The sequence below is a fragment of the Candidozyma haemuli genome (assembly GCF_002926055.2).
Source record: "Candidozyma haemuli strain B11899 chromosome Unknown C_2014730914, whole genome shotgun sequence".
Taxonomy (NCBI): domain Eukaryota; kingdom Fungi; phylum Ascomycota; class Pichiomycetes; order Serinales; family Metschnikowiaceae; genus Candidozyma; species Candidozyma haemuli.
In genome coordinates, this window is record NW_020289904.1 from 1,563,361 (window position 1) to 1,582,338 (window position 18,978).

The 18,978-nt window shown below is 43.8% G+C and overlaps 11 protein-coding genes across 11 annotated transcripts; 4 read left to right on the forward strand and 7 right to left on the reverse strand. All coding sequences in view use genetic code 12, as the record gives it.

Annotated features, from left to right (window-relative positions):
- Positions 1 to 201: 201 nt before the first annotated feature.
- CXQ85_002327 (uncharacterized protein) lies at positions 202 to 1,734 on the forward strand (the record flags this gene model as incomplete). Its single annotated transcript, XM_025486008.1, has 1 exon — positions 202 to 1,734. One exon carries the CDS (start codon positions 202 to 204, stop codon positions 1,732 to 1,734), a length of 1,533 nt encoding a protein of 510 aa, XP_025341473.1.
- A 38-nt stretch (positions 1,735 to 1,772) lies between these two features.
- On the reverse strand, positions 1,773 to 3,113 carry CXQ85_002328 (uncharacterized protein; the record flags this gene model as incomplete). Its single annotated transcript, XM_025486009.1, has 1 exon — positions 1,773 to 3,113. One exon carries the CDS (start codon positions 3,111 to 3,113, stop codon positions 1,773 to 1,775), a length of 1,341 nt encoding a protein of 446 aa, XP_025341474.1.
- Positions 3,114 to 3,223: 110 nt separating this feature from the next.
- On the reverse strand, positions 3,224 to 5,020 carry CXQ85_002329 (uncharacterized protein; the record flags this gene model as incomplete). Its single annotated transcript, XM_025486010.1, has 1 exon — positions 3,224 to 5,020. One exon carries the CDS (start codon positions 5,018 to 5,020, stop codon positions 3,224 to 3,226), a length of 1,797 nt encoding a protein of 598 aa, XP_025341475.1.
- Positions 5,021 to 5,495: 475 nt separating this feature from the next.
- On the forward strand, positions 5,496 to 6,233 carry CXQ85_002330 (rRNA-processing protein; the record flags this gene model as incomplete). Its single annotated transcript, XM_025486011.1, has 1 exon — positions 5,496 to 6,233. One exon carries the CDS (start codon positions 5,496 to 5,498, stop codon positions 6,231 to 6,233), a length of 738 nt encoding a protein of 245 aa, XP_025341476.1.
- Positions 6,234 to 6,296: 63 nt separating this feature from the next.
- KTI12 (Kti12p) lies at positions 6,297 to 7,160 on the reverse strand (the record flags this gene model as incomplete). Its single annotated transcript, XM_025486012.1, has 1 exon — positions 6,297 to 7,160. The coding sequence occupies one exon, from the start codon at positions 7,158 to 7,160 to the stop codon at positions 6,297 to 6,299; it is 864 nt and encodes a 287-aa protein (XP_025341477.1).
- A 99-nt stretch (positions 7,161 to 7,259) lies between these two features.
- MTG1 (putative GTPase) lies at positions 7,260 to 8,334 on the forward strand (the record flags this gene model as incomplete). The annotated part of the gene is made up of 3 exons (XM_025486013.1): positions 7,260 to 7,747; positions 7,792 to 8,260; positions 8,305 to 8,334. 3 exons carry the CDS (start codon positions 7,260 to 7,262, stop codon positions 8,332 to 8,334), a joined length of 987 nt encoding a protein of 328 aa, XP_025341478.1.
- Positions 8,335 to 8,367: 33 nt separating this feature from the next.
- YKU80 (ATP-dependent DNA helicase) lies at positions 8,368 to 10,257 on the reverse strand (the record flags this gene model as incomplete). Its single annotated transcript, XM_025486014.1, has 1 exon — positions 8,368 to 10,257. The coding sequence occupies one exon, from the start codon at positions 10,255 to 10,257 to the stop codon at positions 8,368 to 8,370; it is 1,890 nt and encodes a 629-aa protein (XP_025341479.1).
- A 586-nt stretch (positions 10,258 to 10,843) lies between these two features.
- On the forward strand, positions 10,844 to 12,775 carry CXQ85_002334 (uncharacterized protein; the record flags this gene model as incomplete). The annotated part of the gene is made up of 1 exon (XM_025486015.1): positions 10,844 to 12,775. One exon carries the CDS (start codon positions 10,844 to 10,846, stop codon positions 12,773 to 12,775), a length of 1,932 nt encoding a protein of 643 aa, XP_025341480.1.
- Positions 12,776 to 12,804: 29 nt separating this feature from the next.
- Positions 12,805 to 14,875, reverse strand: GLC3 (1,4-alpha-glucan branching enzyme; the record flags this gene model as incomplete). Its single annotated transcript, XM_025486016.1, has 2 exons — positions 12,805 to 12,808; positions 12,852 to 14,875. 2 exons carry the CDS (start codon positions 14,873 to 14,875, stop codon positions 12,805 to 12,807), a joined length of 2,028 nt encoding a protein of 675 aa, XP_025341481.1.
- Positions 14,876 to 15,456: 581 nt separating this feature from the next.
- CXQ85_002336 (uncharacterized protein) lies at positions 15,457 to 17,308 on the reverse strand (the record flags this gene model as incomplete). Its single annotated transcript, XM_025486017.1, has 2 exons — positions 15,457 to 15,991; positions 16,050 to 17,308. The coding sequence occupies 2 exons, from the start codon at positions 17,306 to 17,308 to the stop codon at positions 15,457 to 15,459; spliced, it is 1,794 nt and encodes a 597-aa protein (XP_025341482.1).
- A 142-nt stretch (positions 17,309 to 17,450) lies between these two features.
- Positions 17,451 to 18,878, reverse strand: ARP4 (Arp4p; the record flags this gene model as incomplete). Its single annotated transcript, XM_025486018.1, has 1 exon — positions 17,451 to 18,878. The coding sequence occupies one exon, from the start codon at positions 18,876 to 18,878 to the stop codon at positions 17,451 to 17,453; it is 1,428 nt and encodes a 475-aa protein (XP_025341483.1).
- Positions 18,879 to 18,978: the final 100 nt, after the last annotated feature.

The following is an 18,978-nucleotide window of genomic DNA, read 5'->3' on the forward strand; positions in this document are numbered from 1 at the left end:
GGAGGTTGAAAGTGGTTAAAATTACATTAAAAGCCTAAGCAACCAGGTATGCCCTAAATAATTAAATTATAAAACGTTTGGAAATCATTGTGTATACTTTATTTCATGTGAGGCCCTAGTAGATAAGCCGCCGAAGGCAAGACGATTTTTCGCAACTGACGCATTTCAGTCACCTACATCATAGACTACTCCACATCGACAATGGCATACGAAAAGCTATACCAGTACGCTATAAATGCTATAGCAAATATCCTACCGATAGATAAGGACCTGTGTAAGGAGATGGTCACATATGCCCTTTCGCTACCGTCTGAACATGAGCTAGAGAGCCACTTCCTAGACCTTCTTGGGCCTAGCGATGACACATTCAGTTTGATCCATAACTTCAAGCAGTTGAAAAAGGAAGAAGATACCAAGCGTGAGGATGAAGAAAGGCTTGCTCAGATAAGAGAAGAAAAGGCCAGGGCTAAAGCTACTGCTAATAGCGCAGTTAAAGGCAAGAATGCATGGGCCTCATCTTCGTCATCTGAACCGAAGAAAAGCTCAGATTCAAGGCTCAAGAACAATAAATCTTCTGTGACTACTTCAGAACTTGCAGATACAAAGCCTTCCAATAAGCTTAGCGCTTCGAATGCCAAAAAGACGAAGAAGAAGAACCTTGACAACCTCAGAGATATAGAGGCTGCCCTCAATGACCTCGAGGTGGAGAAAGCAGCCACCGAGCTCGACCAATCACTGAAGAATACTCGCCGTGTTTGCAATTGCATGGCAACTAGACATCCACTCTTCGAGGTGGCTCCAAATTGCCTTAATTGCGGCAAGATCATTTGCTCCAAGGAAGGCTTGCAACCTTGCTCCTTTTGCGGGCGGGAACTTCTATCCGATAAGGAAAAGCATGAGATTATCAACATCCTAAAATCAGAAAAGGGTCTTCTCGACGTAAAGAAGGAAAGGCCTACTGATAAAGCAGTACAGCAACAGCCCTCCCATATGAAACCCAAGAAGGGTATCAAAGTTTCGGTTGGAACCGGCGAGAATCTTTGGAAGGCTCAAGAGGCTGCTTTGAAGAAGGCAGATGAGGAGAGGAGAAAGCTCAATGAAATGAAAGAGCTTGATGAACAAAAGAAGAAAGAGCTCGAACAGCAAATTAGTGAACTTGAGCATTACGAGAAGACGAAAGACATTAACCCAGATCTTCTAAAGGCACAAGAGAGACTTAATACTCTCCTTGATTTCCAAGCGACTGGAGCAGAAAGGACAAGAATCATTGATAACGCTGCTGATTTCGAAATGCCACTGCAATCCAGTGGAAGCATGTGGCTATCACCAGTGGAAAGAGCTCTCCAACTTAAAAAACTGCAGAGACAACAACGGAAGTACGAGGAGCAAAAGAAAGAGAGAACCGGTAGAACAAAGAAGGTCATGGAAATGGTCATTAGGGACGGAAAGGTCAAGATGGTGGAAAGACATGTTGAAGCTGACACTACCGAGCATGACGACGAGATCAAGGATCTACAGGAAGAGATTCAACAGGAAAAAATTGATCAAGAGCTTTCCATGGCTAAAAATACTTGGGATTACGAAAACGACGATAAAAAGTGGGCCAGACCGGTCTACGTAGGTAACGATAAACCTACGGCAGAACAGGATGGATCTACAATACCCCGTCATTCAAAAGTGCAGTTTGGTGACGGTCTTGATCATGATGAATTACTCGTTGCTATGCCTTCGTGATATGTATAACCATCTTTCCTAGATAGCTTAATAGAGAACTAACGTCTCTTCATTCTCTGCTTAAATTTCTTGGAACGAGGATCATTGATCTTCAAACGCTGGAAATTGTTACTGATAGGTTTGAGCTTTGTCCGCTTCTTCGAAGGCTCAGATGCTTGCGGTGCTGGTCTGACGTACTCAGTTTCTTCCTCGTCGTCTGAATCAGTAGAATCGGCCATTTCTGATGGACCTTTCATATACTCAATCAACTCTTGCTGTTCCCTGTCCTCAATCTTCTTTATCTCCTCATGCACATTCTTTCCGTCAAACAGTTCGGCCCTCTCGTCCTCAGAACGAGGCTTGATCTTCCAACGCCTGGTGGTTCTCTTTTGAGTGAGGCGCTTCTTGCTTGTACGCATTGGAAGCTGTTCCTCAGCATTCTCTTCTTCTTCATTAATATCCCGTTCCATTTCTAACATAAGCTCCAGCTCCACTTCAAGTTTAAGCTGTTCATCGATCTGAAAGCTAATAGCTTCATTAAAGACATCAGTAAGTTTCTTATTGTTCCCGAATGAGGACATTCTTTCTGTTTTGAAAGGAGAAGGAGATGTCAGGAAACGAGGCTGTTCTATTGTTGGCTTTGACGGCGTGACTGGATCATTAATGGTCGGAACCGAGACATTATATGGTGATGATGGTGAGCCCTTCAACGGCAGCACTGCTTCAGGGTTAAACTGAAACTTGCTGTTAATCTTCCCTAGATAGAAAGGTGTTTCGATGCTTGTATGCTTTTCGTCAGGGCCAGCTGACTCTTTCTTCAGTGGTGTAGATACCAGCTGAAGAGCAGACGTAAGTGATTTCTTGGCCAGACTGTTCCTAGCCGGCGTGAGATCAGCATAGTCTATTCTTTTCACTGATTTTGTCGGCGTTTTGAAGACAGTGGTATCCTTCAATGGCGATGAATTCATGGACTTGGGAACCACCTTAGATGTAGCCAAAGGAGAAGACTCAGGAGGACTTAAGATATCGAATAATGAAAGCACTTTTCCATTGGCTTGTGGTGTGGGGCCTAGTTCCGCATTCAAGGGTGGATTGGTCTCATGAGGTTCATTCGAGTCGTCGTCAGCTTCAACAGGAAGGGGGATGAAATCTAAAGGTTCTAATGAGCTAGTCTTGCCTTTGCTTCCTGACTTTGATGCTTTTGACTGGCCATTGCTGCCATCCTGTTGTTTTCCCTTTTGTTTAGATTTCAAGTAGTTATATGTCTTGTATGCTTTATATATTTCCGGATTGGCCTTGACATCCGATTTTGCAGGCACACGTCCATTCGTCTTAGCAAATGCCTTCTCCCATTGCTTAATCTGTAGTTTATGTTGTAGAAGTTCTTTTTCAACTGACATGATGGAGAAAGAAGACTTGAAGCGCGACGCGATACACATTTTGTGGAGATGTCTAGTTACATGTAGTGTTCGCGTTTTGGCTGCAAAACTCTATATACAAAAGGTAGGGCTCAAAGCTCATCAATGAAGTCCCGCACTTTCTCAAATTTTCCGTCCCCGAGTCTATCCAACATGGAGATCACAGCGTTCTTGAAAGCAGTTTCTTCATTGGCGGAAGGAAATTTACCGTCACAGTCACGTAATGCCTTCATCATTGTTCCACCAGCTTCAGACCCAACGTCCCAGTGTTGAGAAAAGTAATGCAAGATTTGAGCTCTGTTGTTGGTGAGACTGAGAAAGACTGTAAGTCTTAACCAGGACCGAAGAGTCTCTTCCTTTGTGGGTGGTATTCTTGATAGGCAGATCGTGGCCCATTGGTTCCAGAACTTGTCCCACTTCCAGGCATTACCATAAGTGAACAAGATAAGTTCTTGGAACATGCCGGTGAGCTCAGAGTTAGAACCATCGAGCGACTCATGACGAGATAGAAGAAATAGGACATCTCTCAATTTGTTGGATGCAAAATGAAGTGAAGGTGCTGGAGCTTTTCGGTTGATCTCCTCGCCGTCCTGAATTATGCGGTCCACCGTTAATGGTGTAATCGGCTCCAGATCTTCGTGCAATGAAAGACGCCAAAGAAGGGGTACTAGTTCTGGATTTGCTGTCATGTTGAATCGTTCTTGGGAAAAGCAGTAGATCACGCGGAGGAATGAAGAAAGTTGGTTAAATCGTTTATCGATTTGGTTATGCTCGAAGTTTGGCGACGACCATTCTGGGGAGTCTATGATGAGTTTGATGTATTTGACGACGTCATTCGATTTCTCGTCCGAATAGTCAACTGTCTTGTCAAATGCCAACTCTAATGATGCGTACTTGGCCAAGAGGGCTTCTTCTGCTTGAGCGAAGGATACGAGGTCAGGTCGTGTGAGGTGAACAGATCTGTATAGTTCGTATCTTAAGTTATGATCCTTGAATGTAGGGTTGGAAATGTCTGCTTCAAAGGCATCGATACGAGCTTTTATATCTTGGTCAGAGGCATCCATGCTGAGGTTCTGTAATTCAGTAAGATTACTCTCCAATGACATCAGATTCGCATATAACGTCCTTGCAGACGTATGGAACCGTCTTATGCCACTGAAAATGTGGTCTGAAAATGTTGGCATTTGCTCTTTAGGAGCATACTTCTCGGCGTCCTCGGGCTTGCACCAAAGAGATTCGAGATTTAGATCTTCCCTGCGTTCTTTCGTCATAATGTGTACATCGATATGGTCATGGTGACACATTATCCATGAATTTGCAGCCTTTCCATAGTCGTTGAAAGTAGCTGGAGGCCCTCTGGAAGCTCTTCTAAGAAGCCTCCTACGCATGATTGGGGACATCGCTCCGTTGACCATACCCTCCATAACTGGACTGTAGTTATATTCGTGTTTGAGATAATGGCGAAACTCGCCAGCTGCTTTGAAGTTGTGCTTCTCGGATTTTCCGGTGCAGATTATTATGTAGTCAATGTCTTTGTTATTGGCTTTGAATTCATGAGAATCGTCAAGTTCGGTCATATCAAAGAGATCGATATCTGACATACCATATTCCTCGGCCAAAAGGTGGCAAAATTTGGAAACTTCGACTGGAGCACTATCAGAAATGGACGGGAGTTCTATTTTCTTCTCTTCATGTAAAGGGGAAGCCACATCATCTCTAAGATACCAAGGGACGTCTATAGTATGCTCGGGTTCCTCCTTCTGGGGTTCAGCGGACTCTTGTGTGGAAACTTTTTCAGAGTAGAGTCGAATAACTCCTTGTGGTCTAGCGAAAAGAGGAGCTGGAACCACACGTGAGATTCGTTTCGCTAACGTCGGAAGCCTAATCATGGTTCTGTCGTGTTGGCTCACACTACTGAAAATTCGCTGAAGTAGTAGAGAAATCACGTGATCACTTTTCAAATAAATGTTTCAAGCACCTTTTTACGACAAAAAAGGAAGATTTAATTTATCTTTAGGCTTTTAGAAGCTCAATAACTAGATGGGAATCTTGAAGTGCAATATGTGCTTTGCTCTTTGCTGTTGCTGGGTGCAATTTTACTCTCAAGGAGTGGCACCCCGATTAGTCGGCTTGGTGCATCAAATGCCAAACTTTGAATCGATATGTGTCCGATATAGAAATTCAAAATACCGAAATATGAATATGAAGTCTTGTAGAATGTATTTTGTTATATAGAGGGTGTTGGTCCACATGGTAGGGGACCTTAACTACTGTCTTATCGAGTTCCCTGCATGGATCTACGAGATACTACTGTGCGATGAGGTTGGAAAATAGAGAGGAGGATAACATCTACAGTTGCTTACCATGGCCAAATTAGTACACAACGTCCAAAAGAAGCAACATAGAGAGCGTTCCCAGACTCTGGACAGAGCCAAATATGGTCTCTTGGAGAAGAAGAAGGATTACCGTTTGAGAGCAGCTGATTACCATAAGAAGCAGGCTGCTTTAAGGGCTCTCAGGCAGAAGGCTGCCCAGTATAACCCAGATGAATACTACCATGCGATGACCAAGAAGAAAACCGATGAAGATGGTATTCTTATCACGGATAGAGGCAATGAAGCGCTTTCAAACCAACAGGTTAAACTTTACAAGTCGCAAGATCTGAATTACGTTAGAACGATGAGGTTAAATGAAACCCAAAAGATCGACAAGCTTAAGAATAAGCTTGGGTTTAAGGCTGAGGGTAAGCATACTGTTTTCGTTGACAATGAAGACGATGTTGGTCTGTTCAAGGCTGCCGATTTTTTCAACACTGACGAAAGCATGCTCGAGAGGAAAGAAAATAGACTTCGTATGAACCAGTTGGAGTCGAGTCAAAAGATCGTTGACGATTTGGACTTTGATGATAAGGAAACGATAGATAAACAGAAGCTTGCGGACTATAAGCTTTTAAAGGAGAGAATGGAGAGGGAACAACAACTTAAGCAAGTCGAAGACAAACTAGAAACGACCAAGGAGTTGATGAAGAAAGGTGGAAAGAAGAAGATGTTTGATGATGATGGTAATGTCCACTTTAAATGGACAAACGAGAGGAAGCGTTAAGCTTTCACTATTTTGCATTGGGTCTATTAACGTATAATAATATTGCATGAGTTCATTATATGACTAGTCTTCATTGTTGAAGCTAGCATTGACGTAGTCCACAAATACTGTTGAGATTCTGTCTGAGTCGATATGGCGCATCTTATTTAGCGAGATGAAGGTCCTTCTTATTCTTTGGAGCTGTGGTGTACTGACCGTATTCACAGGCAAGTCAATTGTCAACCCATCTGATACACGAACTTGGCCACCACCAAGAAGCTGCTGATGCTGAAGTATCTTAGTTATGACTTCTTGAGTGACCTTGTCTAACTGTTGCAAATAGTCATTGTTGGATGTGGGTTTGACAAGGGTTGCAGCATTAGGAGGAGGAGCCCTCTTGAGCACAAGTGCATCCCAGATCTCATCAACAGGGAGCTTCTCATCATCAAAGTCAGATACCAAGGTGAACAATGGCGAGTCCCATCTAGCATCTTCCTTAGGCTCTTCATATCTCATTTGGAGCTGTTTGATAAGCTCTGGATCCCACTGGCTTCCATTTTGCTCATTTCTTTCCATACATTTCTCCAAAGAACTCACCACATGGATTACACAATGTGGAGTAACAACACCCTTTGCCTCACAGAAGAGCTGGTATCTGAATCCCTTGATGTAGGAAAGAGAATCAAGAATCACAAAAGATGTTCTTGACAAATCTCTCTTTACGGCCGACATCTGAGCACCACGGGAACTCTTCTCAGTGACAGACTCTCTATATGAATCGTGGCTTAAGCCAAGAGTCTCATCTGAATGGTAAACCACTTTGTAGTTGTGTCCTGGCCCTTTAGATTCTTGAGCAGCCTGGACTCTCTTTTCAAGCTCACTTATAAGCTCTTTGGCCCATTTGGTTTTTCCTGAGCAGGGCAATCCCGTGAACGTGATTAACGGCATTCTAGTGTTGGTGAGATTTTCAGTTTCCTGTAAACTAGTAGGCCATCATCGCGATATACATCCCCATACAAACCAGTATCATATACTCTAGAAACAACCATGTCCTTTGTTCCCAGGAGATTTTTTCCTGATTATAGGCTACCGCTTTCCAACTTTAAAGGTCATCATCAGAAAGCCCTCACACGATTCAGCTACTTGGCTCCACAAGTAGATCTTGTGCTAGAAGTAAGAGACTCCAGAGCCCCCATCTCCACTACAAATGTGCTTTTTGATAAAGTGCTAGCGAAGAAAGAAAAGATCGTGTTGTATTCTAAGAAAGATCTTTCTGTCCTTAAACCAAATCTTCAGAAGAAATGGCACGGAAACGAAAAGTTTCTCTTCATCGATGCAAGAAGTAACAGAGATGCAAAATCCATTCTCAAGCTTCTAAAAGAAAAGTATGACAATATGTACCCTCCTCCTCCTCTTGGATTGCGTACAATGATTATTGGAATGCCTAATGTGGGTAAGTCAACCTTGGTAAATACCCTACGGTCCACAGGTTACGAGTCACAGCTTCCAAAGGGTGTTTCTACTAAAAGAAGAAGGTGGCTAGGACTGGAGGGCAACCGGGTGTTACAAGATCCACAAGTGAGGTTATTCGCTTAAGTCAGGACCCTGATATTCTTGTCTACGATACCCCAGGTGTATTTTTACCTACAGTGAAGGATAGTGAAACTATGCTTTCCTTGGCTCTTGTGGGGTGCGTTCACAACTCATTCGTTGATCCTATAATTTTGGCAGACTACCTTTTATTTGTGCTCAACTTGCAGAAACCCAACGGCAAATTATACAAAACTTACATCGACCATCCCACTAATGATATCCACGAGTTGCTCTATAACATTGCGCTGAAAAGAGGCAAGCTCAGGCCAGATGGCGGTTACGACGAAGTGGGCATGGCAAACTTTTGGGTAGACTCTTGGAGACAAGCAAGAGATGGACGGTTCAAGGGTCTCTTTGACAAAGAAGCGATCCTCGAAATTGAGGCTTCTGAAATGCGGGAGATAATGAACGAGGAAAGAAGCCGAGTTCAAGAGACAGGCGTATACAGCAGACTTGTGGATAGACTAGGCGACGATGGAACGGCCACATCCTCAAACAGGAAGAGAACAGCGAAAGACAGAGAGTATGATTTGCGTAATCAGCTTTTCAAATTGTAAATAGACTAAAACCCGAAATCTGGGACCTCATCATAATCACCTTCATCAGCACCGTAGTTACCCTTCGTACTGAAAGCATCACCCGCTCTAGCACCTTTCTTCTTCTTGATATCTGCCTTGCGCACAAATGAAATGTCCAGTTCATCAACCAAACGTTTTGAAAGCGACTTCGAAGAGCTTGAAAGTTTCTGAAGCCAAGCATCTGTATTAGTGGCATCTTGGTTCAAGCAATTATTCAAGTTGAAGAAATTCGTAAATCCTGAACCGTCTCGTATCACATTGTTTACGAAGTCTTTCTGCATGAAGAACTCATTCAAATCATCAGCTTCCAATGATTTGATCAAAATGGTTTTGATGTAGCGCAAGAACCGCACTTGACTTGGGGCGGATACGAGTAGCTTGTCATTCCCATCTGCTCCAGGCAAGGGAAGCTTTGCAGAGTCTGATTGTCTCATAGTGACTCTTGTGTTCGCAAACACACCGGTGGCTTTCAGGTCAGGCTTTAAAGTACGTGAGTCGATGAACTGTTCCATCAATGTTGACTGTTCAGACTTAACTTCCTGTCGACCCTCGCTTAATACTGGAAAATTCCCGATCTTCTCATCCTCCTTGAAAGGCAAACGTACAAGAAGAAAGTTGTAGGAGAAGGTGTCGCCATCCTTTACTTTGATGGGTAGCAAAGCACCAAGTTCAACTTCCTTCGCTTGCTTTCTCACAAACCTAGTGAGAGCTGCAACCTCAAGATCATAAAGAGCCTTCACGAATGCAGAATGATTAAGGGATGTCCGGAGAGAGGCCATCTTCTCGGGCACAACAAAGAATGTTTCGCTCGTTAGGTATGCTTGTGGTATGCTATCTGCTTTGATAAAGCTGAGGATATCAAATGAAGAGAAGATTTTTAACTTAGCCGAGTCCATCAAGTCTTCATCTAAGGCAATCAAGTCATAGTTTGAGAACTTGAACCCTGAGGTAAAATCCTTAGACTCCACCTCGACTTTGTCGAACTTTTTCTGGTCAACATCCTCCTCATCAGGATACTCGGGTCTTTGATACTCCTCATTTTTGGACCAGACATAGTGGGACGTCTTCCTCTCTAGCCGTACGAGTTTCCCATTATCCACAAGATAGTCATGCATTGATGTTGATGCAGACTCTTTTTTAGCAGCAGGGTATACTTCAACAGGCCAGGCCAAGGCGTTGTCGTCTGCCTCTGCATTATAAGAAGTGTCTTCTAGCACAGAGCTGAAATTTGAGCTGAAACGGAGCTCACCTTTGTATATCGGTAGCGGTCTCGTCTTTTTGGCAGGAGGCACATTCTGTGTAACAAATCTTGCTTCGTCTGACGACATAAGCACATATTTGGTGAAAGCAGGTTGTAGCAAGGTCCATTTGGCTTGGCCATCTGAGCCATTCTGAAGATCTGAAACAACCACCACCAAATTTACATTGAGGTTTTGAAGGAGTCTTGGGATAGAATCAGCCTTCTCTTCTGTAAGAGATTCCAAAGGAGATCTGTTTCCTGTGAGTACCACGATGTTTCTGGTGAATGCTTTCTTCTTGGTGTCCTCAAGAAGACTCAAGGAGAAGATGAGACTTTGAAAACTGTCACTCTGAGACGTGTCCCAGTCATCATTTACAACCAACTTCTTCTTCAACAAAGACAACAGGTCATATGATGGTACCTTAAAGTCAATTAGCACTTCAATACCTGGAAACACGCCTTTGTCTGCTAGTTTATGTTCGGTGTTGGAAGAGTGGTATGCCACCACTGAAACATAGTCCGTCTTCAAGCCTTTAAGAAGCTTGCCAGCCAATACATCAAACAAATAATCATGTGATGGTCTAGCTTCGGGGTGTAAGTCCACCACGAATACTGTCAATTCCTTATCTGCCATGTACAAGCTATATAACTGGTAGTTGGGTGGAGGGCTCGCTTATGCCTGTAGTTTGGCCATGCCTTTCTGCGGCTTTGGACCATGCACTTACGGGTATATCGTATGAAACAAGAGACATAGAGCAAACGAGGGACTTTTGCGAAATTTCATCAAGAAAAAATTGACTTCTTCTTTATCATCACAGCCTCTTCAGGAACGTAGAAACTGGGTTTGTATACGAACGTACCACTTTTTGGCGAGACCCCGGATTTCCATTGCGTCGCCCGAGCCTATGCGTTTACGAAGACCGAGCCACCCACAGTGGCATACCTCAACTGTTGGAATGTAACAACCTGGCAGTTTACAAATACGGATCCTCCACGAACCCCGCGGATGTTTTTTGGGGGGCATTCTAACGGTTTTCCACCGCACTTTGGGTGTTTACCCGGGTTGCAGCTCGCACCTGCGCGGTTAAACTTATCACTTTAGATTTTTCGTCTTGCGTTGGACTTTGTTTACTCGCTACTCTTGTTTTTATCCAGCTCACTGTTATTTTTTTTTCTTCCAACAGACCCTTCTTCACTCCAAGAGTTAGCTGTTACAAAACATGTCTCATTTTAATTCAAGTGCCCACACTCCTCATCATGCTCATCATCCATCGCTGGATCAGCCTTTTCCATATCATCACGGTGCACCGCAACAGATCCCTTCGATTGTTGTCAACCCTATCAATTCCGATAAAAGGCACGGCGAGTACCTGAACTCGTCCCATATTCTCCCGCAGCCGCTGCCGACGGCCCAGGATCCTCGTTTAGGTGCCCAAATGATCTACAATGTTCATCAGAGACCACCCCAGCCGTACCCAGGCAACTTCTATCCACCGATGCAGTCACAACCATTATACTACCCTGGTCAACCACAACAACACCATGTGGCCGGACAAGATGATGGACGTTATGGACGTGCTCCTCTCATGTCTAGAATACATGGCAATGCTCAATTACAACCGTTAATTCTGCTGCTGTCTGGGTTTGCCAGACCAACGGCATCGCCGGTTGAGTTGCTGCCACCGATGGGTGCTAAGGAATTGAGGACTACTTTCAAACCCAGACGCGTTAAGAAGAACTCGAAACCTAAAATCAACAAAATTAGTCATGAGGCATTGGAGATGCAATTTGCGAGGAAGAAGCAAGAGAAGACCTTAAGCGAGCATACATTAGACTCCTTGTATGATGACTTCCAAGAAGCCTTGAAGATTCCATCACCCAGAGCTTCACTTGCTTCAGCATACGAGAATACTCTTGAAAGCGAACTTGAAGTGAAGCTCTTTGATTTATTTGTCCATGTGATTTCCAAAAGCATAGACTCATTCTTACCACACGAGTGTTTCCAGAAGCTTGTTGCCGAATTGGCCTTATATGAGGATACCAAAATGATTCTCAATGCCATTTTCTGTCTAAGCTCATTAATTCTCCTGAGAATCAACCCAGATGCGATCGACCCATCGTATCCTCTCAAATACTATCAAAAAACAGTCGGCACCATCAGACACCACCTCAGCCGTCCAGATGCTGAAGACGAAAGAAACGGTATACTTGCTCGTTGTTTATTATCGACAATCTTATTGTGCATCTATGAGCTTTTCTTCGTTGCAATTGACAGCACTTATGTGAAGGGTGCTGCCAGTATTTTCATATCCATCATGTCCAGAAGAAACAGATCAGAAAGCTTAATTGGGAACTCCCCCTTTTATCATACATGCTTTTGGGCAATGTTTGTTTGTGACCTAATTTTATCATTGAAGCTTGAGCTTCCAAATATGTATTCCTTGGAGAAGACATGGAAAGCAATGGACCCTATTTATTTTGAGTCTTTCAACGATGCAAGTTCCCACCTGGATGAGCCAGCAAAATCAGTGAAGGATGTTGAAGCCTTCCTTTCTAGCTCTTTGCTTACTGGCCAAAGCACGTTCTGGTGGCAGTACAAGGTGATCATAACTTTGAGCAGTATCAACGAATTCTCTAATTCTTATGATGTCATATCGCAGGAAGACTTCACTAACAACAAGGAATTCCACCAATGGATGGAGTTGAACCAAAGATTGGATGATATTGACCGCAACCTTCCTGTGTCCTTGAAACCAAGCGTTTGTCGTCCAGCATCCAGAACCAGGGTCTTTCCTCATATCTTATTCAAAGACGAGGCAACCGCTATTGTTGGTTTGAACTACAAGTTGGCCAAGATCAGTCATTACGTCAAGTTGGCTTCTAAGTTAAGAATAATGGACGACTTTCTCATTGAGGAACAGTTGGCAAAATATCCGTCCCAATACCGTGTGAAGTTGGCAAAGGATCTTGTTGGAATCCTTCAAAGCTACTGTAATTCTAGCATTTGGCCTGTTACAATTCATGCATTGAGAGCGGCTTCACGTAACATCGATAAGAACGACGAAGTTGTTATGGAAGAGCTTAAACGTTTTACTAGACAGATGGTCCAATTCAGTCACACTCATCTGGACTTCGTTCCTCCTTCTGCCTAAATAATGTAACTAATTTTTGATCTTGTCCTTCAACTGCAAGACCAATGCAGTTCTCGATGGAATGTAGATAAACAACGCGTTTGATCTGTTGTTCCATTGCTCTGGCAGGGTTGGGAAACTGATCTTGTTGCCCTTATCATCAACGTCATTTATCCTTCCAAAGCCCCCGAGTTCTTCAGCATCTGAATCAAGAACAATCTGATATTCTCCAGCATTCTCTACACCGACTTTGTAGTCAGGGAAAGATTGAGTAGGATGGAAATTAAGAATGAACAAAAGACCATTCCTCTCAAAGACCAAGACTTTATCGATCTCATGCTTCAACGATACATACGCTTGTGGCTTCAACAAAACTCCATACTTTGTATCAAGTTCAAGCATGGCGGAATCAAAGCGGAACAAGAATTTGTATCTTAATAATTCATCATGAATCAAATTGAACTGGCGTCTAGCGTAATGGTAAGAGTCATCATTACCTTCACGAGGGAAATCTAACCATTCTGGGTGACCAAACTCATTACCCTCAAATGTCAAGTAGCCTTCTCCACCCAAGCCGAATGTTACAAGACGAATCATCTTATGCAAAGCGAGGCCTCTGCTGACTGTCTCTGTCATAGGGGAAAGTGTAGACATATTTGTGTACATCTCCTTGTCCATGAGCCAGAAAGCAATTGTCTTGTCACCAACCAAGGCCTGATCATGAGATTCACAGTAAGCAATACACTTCTCTCCGTGTCTTCTATTAGTCAAGGTGAAGACAATATTGCCAAGGTCCCATTCCTCATCCCTCAAATGTTTTAAGATCTTGATCCACATATCTGGGATAGCCATAGACAATCTATAGTCAAAGCCGATACCACCTTGAGAGATAGGTAAGCACAAGGTGGGCATACCGCTGACGTCTTCAGCCACGGTTGTGAAAACAGCATTCTTATCAGCCTCGGTGATCTCTTCAAGTAAGCGGTGGCCAAGCATAAGGTAAGCGATAGCATCATTGTCGACCAAGTCAGAATTAAAGTATTCATTGTAATCACCGCTGAAGCCGTAACTCAATCCGTGATGCTTGTACAACATGGAAGTGACACCATCAAATCTGAATCCATCGAACTTGTAAACATCGACATAAAACTTCAAATTGGACAACAAGAAACGCAAGGTTTCATAGTTGGAGTAGTTGAACAATCTGGAATCCCACAAGTCGTGATTACCCTTGGCTCCACCATGGAATAAGTAATGGTCTGTCCCGTTGAAGTTGTTCAAACCATCTTCAACATTCTTCGAACTATGGGAATGAACCACATCAAGAAGCACTCTGATTCCCAACCTGTGGGCCTCGTCGATGAGCTCCTTAAGCTCTTCAGGCGTACCGTACCTAGAAGAGATCGAGAAGAAGTTCGTCACCTGATAACCGAAACTGGCATAGTAAGCATGCTCCATAATGGCCATCAACTGGATAGTATTATATCCTAGTTTATGAATAACAGGCAAGGTGTTCTGGGTGAACTCTTTGTAGCTGGCGATCTTGGGCTCAGGAGACGAGATACCAACGTGGGCTTCGTAGATCTTCAAGCCTTCAACTTCATTCAAATGAGGTCTGGCATGTTTGAACTCATAATTCTGTTCCGGATTCCAGAATCTGCCCTCATACAAAGTGGTGTTCTTGTTGAAGGTGGCCCTAGTGCCCCATGGGTCCAATCTATAAATGCGCTCACCAGAACCAGTCACCATAGAGATTTTGTACTTGGAATCATGAGGAATGGCATACTCTCCGTTCACCGGTTTAAGCGTAAGTTTCCACAAACCAAAGTCATTGGTCTTCTCCAAGCGGTGAGAGTCCACGTCCCAGCCGTTGAACTCCCCCACAAGAGAGACCAGCTGTACATCAGGGATGTACTCAATGATTGTGATCTCCTTGGTGGATGGATCAGCATGGATACCGTATTTTTCATACGAAGAGGCAAACTCCAACAAAGAGCCCTCAGACTTTTCCAATGTTTCAAGCCATTGGCGGTATTGTAACTGACGACTGATAAGCGAAGCCGAGTAAGGTTCCAACCAGGGGTCGATATCCAAAGCTCCTTTGATAAGTGCTTGAGACATTTAAAAGTAAAACGAGCTGGAAAAAAAATCAAACTTTTCAAAGGAAAAAGTTGGTCGGGGAAAAAATTCGTGTCTTTTCTCTGTTTCAGCCGATCAGGAGTCTTTTCAATCTCGGTTGTGGAGGTTGGGGTCCGACCTATTTAGCCTGCATGTCCCATCTGATGCTGGGAGACCCTCGAACATTAGGCACTTTTTGTGGGCCTTTTGCGCACCATGCCACTCCGTTTTTGGTTACTTGCTTGAAGGGCTGCCCAAAGATGTGAAGTTGGTTTTAGCATTTGAGTTTAGCTGTGAACCCAAAGTATAACCAATTGGTTGTGTTTAAGAAGGTTTAAGAACTAATAGAAAAAAAAAGTAAATTTATGTATGCTTTATTGTGTCTTCTAGCCGTGTCAGGCAGGGGAAAGTCTGGGCGGCTGCCTTTTTTGGGCGGGCCTTGGATATGGTGGTATGAGGCTACACTGCAGCAGTTCGTAAAAACATCTGTGGGTATAGTATTTGTTTGCGGTAAGGTATCTTCCTTGCCATACTAAAGTTAAAAATCTAAATATTTTTTTAGCAATGCTAAGCTTCTACTCCGTTTAAGCATAGGCGCTGAAATCGACGGACCAAGTCTTCACGACACCGTCACTACCAGTAGACACAAACGAGCCCTCCTTCTTGTCGTAGGACAACCAACTAAGGCCAGTCACACCGTTTTGGTGTGCCAATGGGAACTTCAAGACCTTCATTGGTCTTGCTACCGAGTAGATAAAAATACCACTGTCCAATCCTCCACTGAGTAAGAACTGAGAGTCTTCTGTCCATTCGGCATCCTCAACTCGACTGTTGTGGAACGCCCATCTAGTAGTCACGACTGAGCCATCGCTAGTGTTGTACAATGTGTACTTGCCGGTTGTGTCAGCCACAGCGGCGTACTTTCCATCAGGGGAGACCTTAATCAATGTTGGGGAAGATCTCAATGCCTCGTAAGAACGAACAGTCTCGAGACCAGAATCCAAACGAAGTTCTTCAATTCTGTTGCCACTCTTGTTAGCAACAAGGACATTCGTCTCGGAAAGAGGGCTAACATATGTAGCCTTAAACTTCAATGGTTGGCTGGTTAGCTTCTCAAGACTAGCGGCATCATAGACCAGAATATTTTCTTCGTGAACAACAAACAACTTCACCAAACGTAGCAGCATGCTTTGGTTGCGCCTCTAATTCGACGGATTTGACAAGAGTACCATCCAGCTTCCAAAGTTTGAGCTTGTCGTCCCAAGCAGCGGTCAAAACATTGCCATTGGAACTGATTACGCTTCTAACGAAGTTTGTATGCTGGTCCTCCCTGGACCCAAGGATCTCCGGATACTGGTTCAATTGATCGCCATCTTTTTCCCACCTGATAAGCAAACCGTCTGAGTCACCAGTGTAGACATACTTATCATCTGAAGCCACAGCCGTCAAGGTCTTTTGATGACCATACCATATCTTCAGGGGAGTTGAATCGGTGTGTTTGAAGAAGTTTAAATTACCGTTCAACGAGAGCGAAACAGCGTACTCCTTGGTAAGGATAAGACCCACCTGTTGATTAGAGACTGATGGGGGAGACTCCACAGTGTACGTGTGCTTAGTCTCACACAGCTTTGGGTCCCAAGCTTTGAGGGTGTTATCAGAAGACGCTGTCACGAAAGCTGACGAATTGGGGAACCAAGAGATAGCAAAGACACTACCATCATGACCGAACCTAGGCTTCAGCAAGCTGTCGCCTGTTTTGCCGTCAAAAAGGGCAATTGCTCTGTCAGAGCCACCACTTACAAGCCACTGACCGTCGGGACTATACTTAACGTCCCTGACAGTGTTAGTGTGAAGAGAACGAATACTTCTGTCAAACTTGTAAGGTGGGCCAGTATACAACACCAAGGACATATCAACACCAGCTGTACAGACTCTATAAGGTCTCTCTTGTCTAATATCAACCGCAGTGATGGTTTCGGAATGTCCCTGGATCTCTCCAACTGAGTTACCAGTATCCCAGGTGAAGCAGTGACCGAATCTATCTTTACCTTGGCCAACAGCAATGACTCTTTGATTATCAGCATCCCAGGCGATTGACCTAATTGGACCACTAAGAATTTGGTACTCGGCCTTCACCGTTGGTTGTTCAAACAGGCCGTCCTCTTTCCCATAAACTGAAGTATCCCAGATTTTGACATTTCCGGACTCATCGCCAGAAGCAACATAATTACCAGAAGGACTAAATGTGGCGACAGTTGTAGGGAAAATATGTTTGGTGAATTGGATTGGTAACTTGTCACTGTCTAAGGAGCGCACGATAATGGATCTGCCCGATGCATAAGCAATTCTGTTGTTTTGTGGATCATAAGAAAGGAAAGAACTGGTGGCCCTAGCAGTAGAGGGCTGAGGAGGGTACACGAAAGTCGGTGTAATCATGGTTGAAGAAGGAGCCACTTGTTTAATGTCCGATCTTGAGAGCCTCAATCCAAGCGGCCTGCACAATTGATTACATGCGTTAACCGAGGGCCTTCTAGTTTACAGAATATTCAGATCTCCTTAAATATCTTATTATACATTTTTATCTAAACCTTTGGGTGAGGATCCTGTCGACACCAGCTTCGTCATATTCAGCTTTGCTTACCCACATTTGATGGAAAGTTCCAAGCGATGCGAGAACACTTCCACCAATCCATGCCTGGTTTGTTCTTTCGTTAGCGTTACCAATTGCGTGTAAACGGATCTTGAGACCAGGGTTGGAGTTTGACAATTCATTGTAGAGCCTTTCTGTTAATTTTGGAACCAAAGAAGTTCCTCCTGTAACAATAATATTATGAGCAATGGAGGTTCTCAAGTCAATGTCAATGGAGGAAATGGCATGAGTGATAAGATGGCTCAAACCTCTAGCAGTCTTTTCTGTACTTCCATTCTCTGGAGCTGGGGTTGGCGTTGATGGACCCGATCCGGTTTTTCTTGCTCTCTTCAAAGGACGGTAATCATCGTAAGGGCTGCTGATATCTAGTTCTCCATTGTTGGCAGCGTATTTCTCGTCAACTTCCTTATCCTCGAATGGGTAACTGGCTGGATCAAACAAGGTGTCTGCGAGGCGGAAACGGTCAATACCGACTTCCACTGACTGACCAGATGGAAGCTCAAATAGTCTCTTCTCAGAATCATCACCGTATTGCTCCTTGATAGCTTCAGCATTTTGTGCGTTACTTGTATTCATTTTCTTCTCGGGCACCTCAAGCATGAGTTCCTTGAATTCCGAGTATATCTTCTGCTCCTGGTACTCATCATATGATTTGGTGATATTTTCAAGTATGGTCTTGGACACAAAGTCTGCTCTGTGTGGGTAGACTGTTGGAGTCTTCTCCTTTATCTTATACTTTAACTCCAAATTCACATCTGGAAAGTTCTTGTGAAGAAAGTTTTTTATATGATCATTCAAGAATTGCCCGCTGTAGTTTGTCTTCATGGAGTTTCGAAGAAGACAGATTCCGTCCACTACCGGAGTGACACTGGCGCTTTCATGGCCAACGTCCACCACCAAACAACTGGATCTGCCTTGTTGGAAAGAGACACAAGTAGGCGTTCTTGCCAAATACAATGCTGGAAAGTTGAACAGCTCATAAAATGTCTCGACTAGCTTCTGTCTGTACGTTTTGTCTGTCCACACTGGCTCAGTAATCAAGATTGGCTGTTCCTGGTAGTCAACCTTCAACAACTTATCAAAGTAATGATGGTATTGTTCGATGGCAGCATCCCAGTCCTGAATGAGAGAGTCTCTCATGATTGGAACGATCTCTTGGTTCGAACGTGGGAACTCCATACCGTGGCCAAAGATCTTCTTGTTATCATCTGTCTTTGCATAGCTAGAAGGAATGATGACCTTGGGGAAATCATCTCCAGCATAGCCAATCCTCGTGGTATGACTTCCAGCATCCAAAACGATGGCGTTGATTTCATCGCCACCGTAAACGGCTCCACTATTACCTGACGAAGACATGCAGCGTTGACGTTTATTGCAAGCTCTTTTTTTCTAACTATATAGGTTGGGTGCACACCATGCAAAACGCTCTCAACGTTGAGTACCACATTACTACATA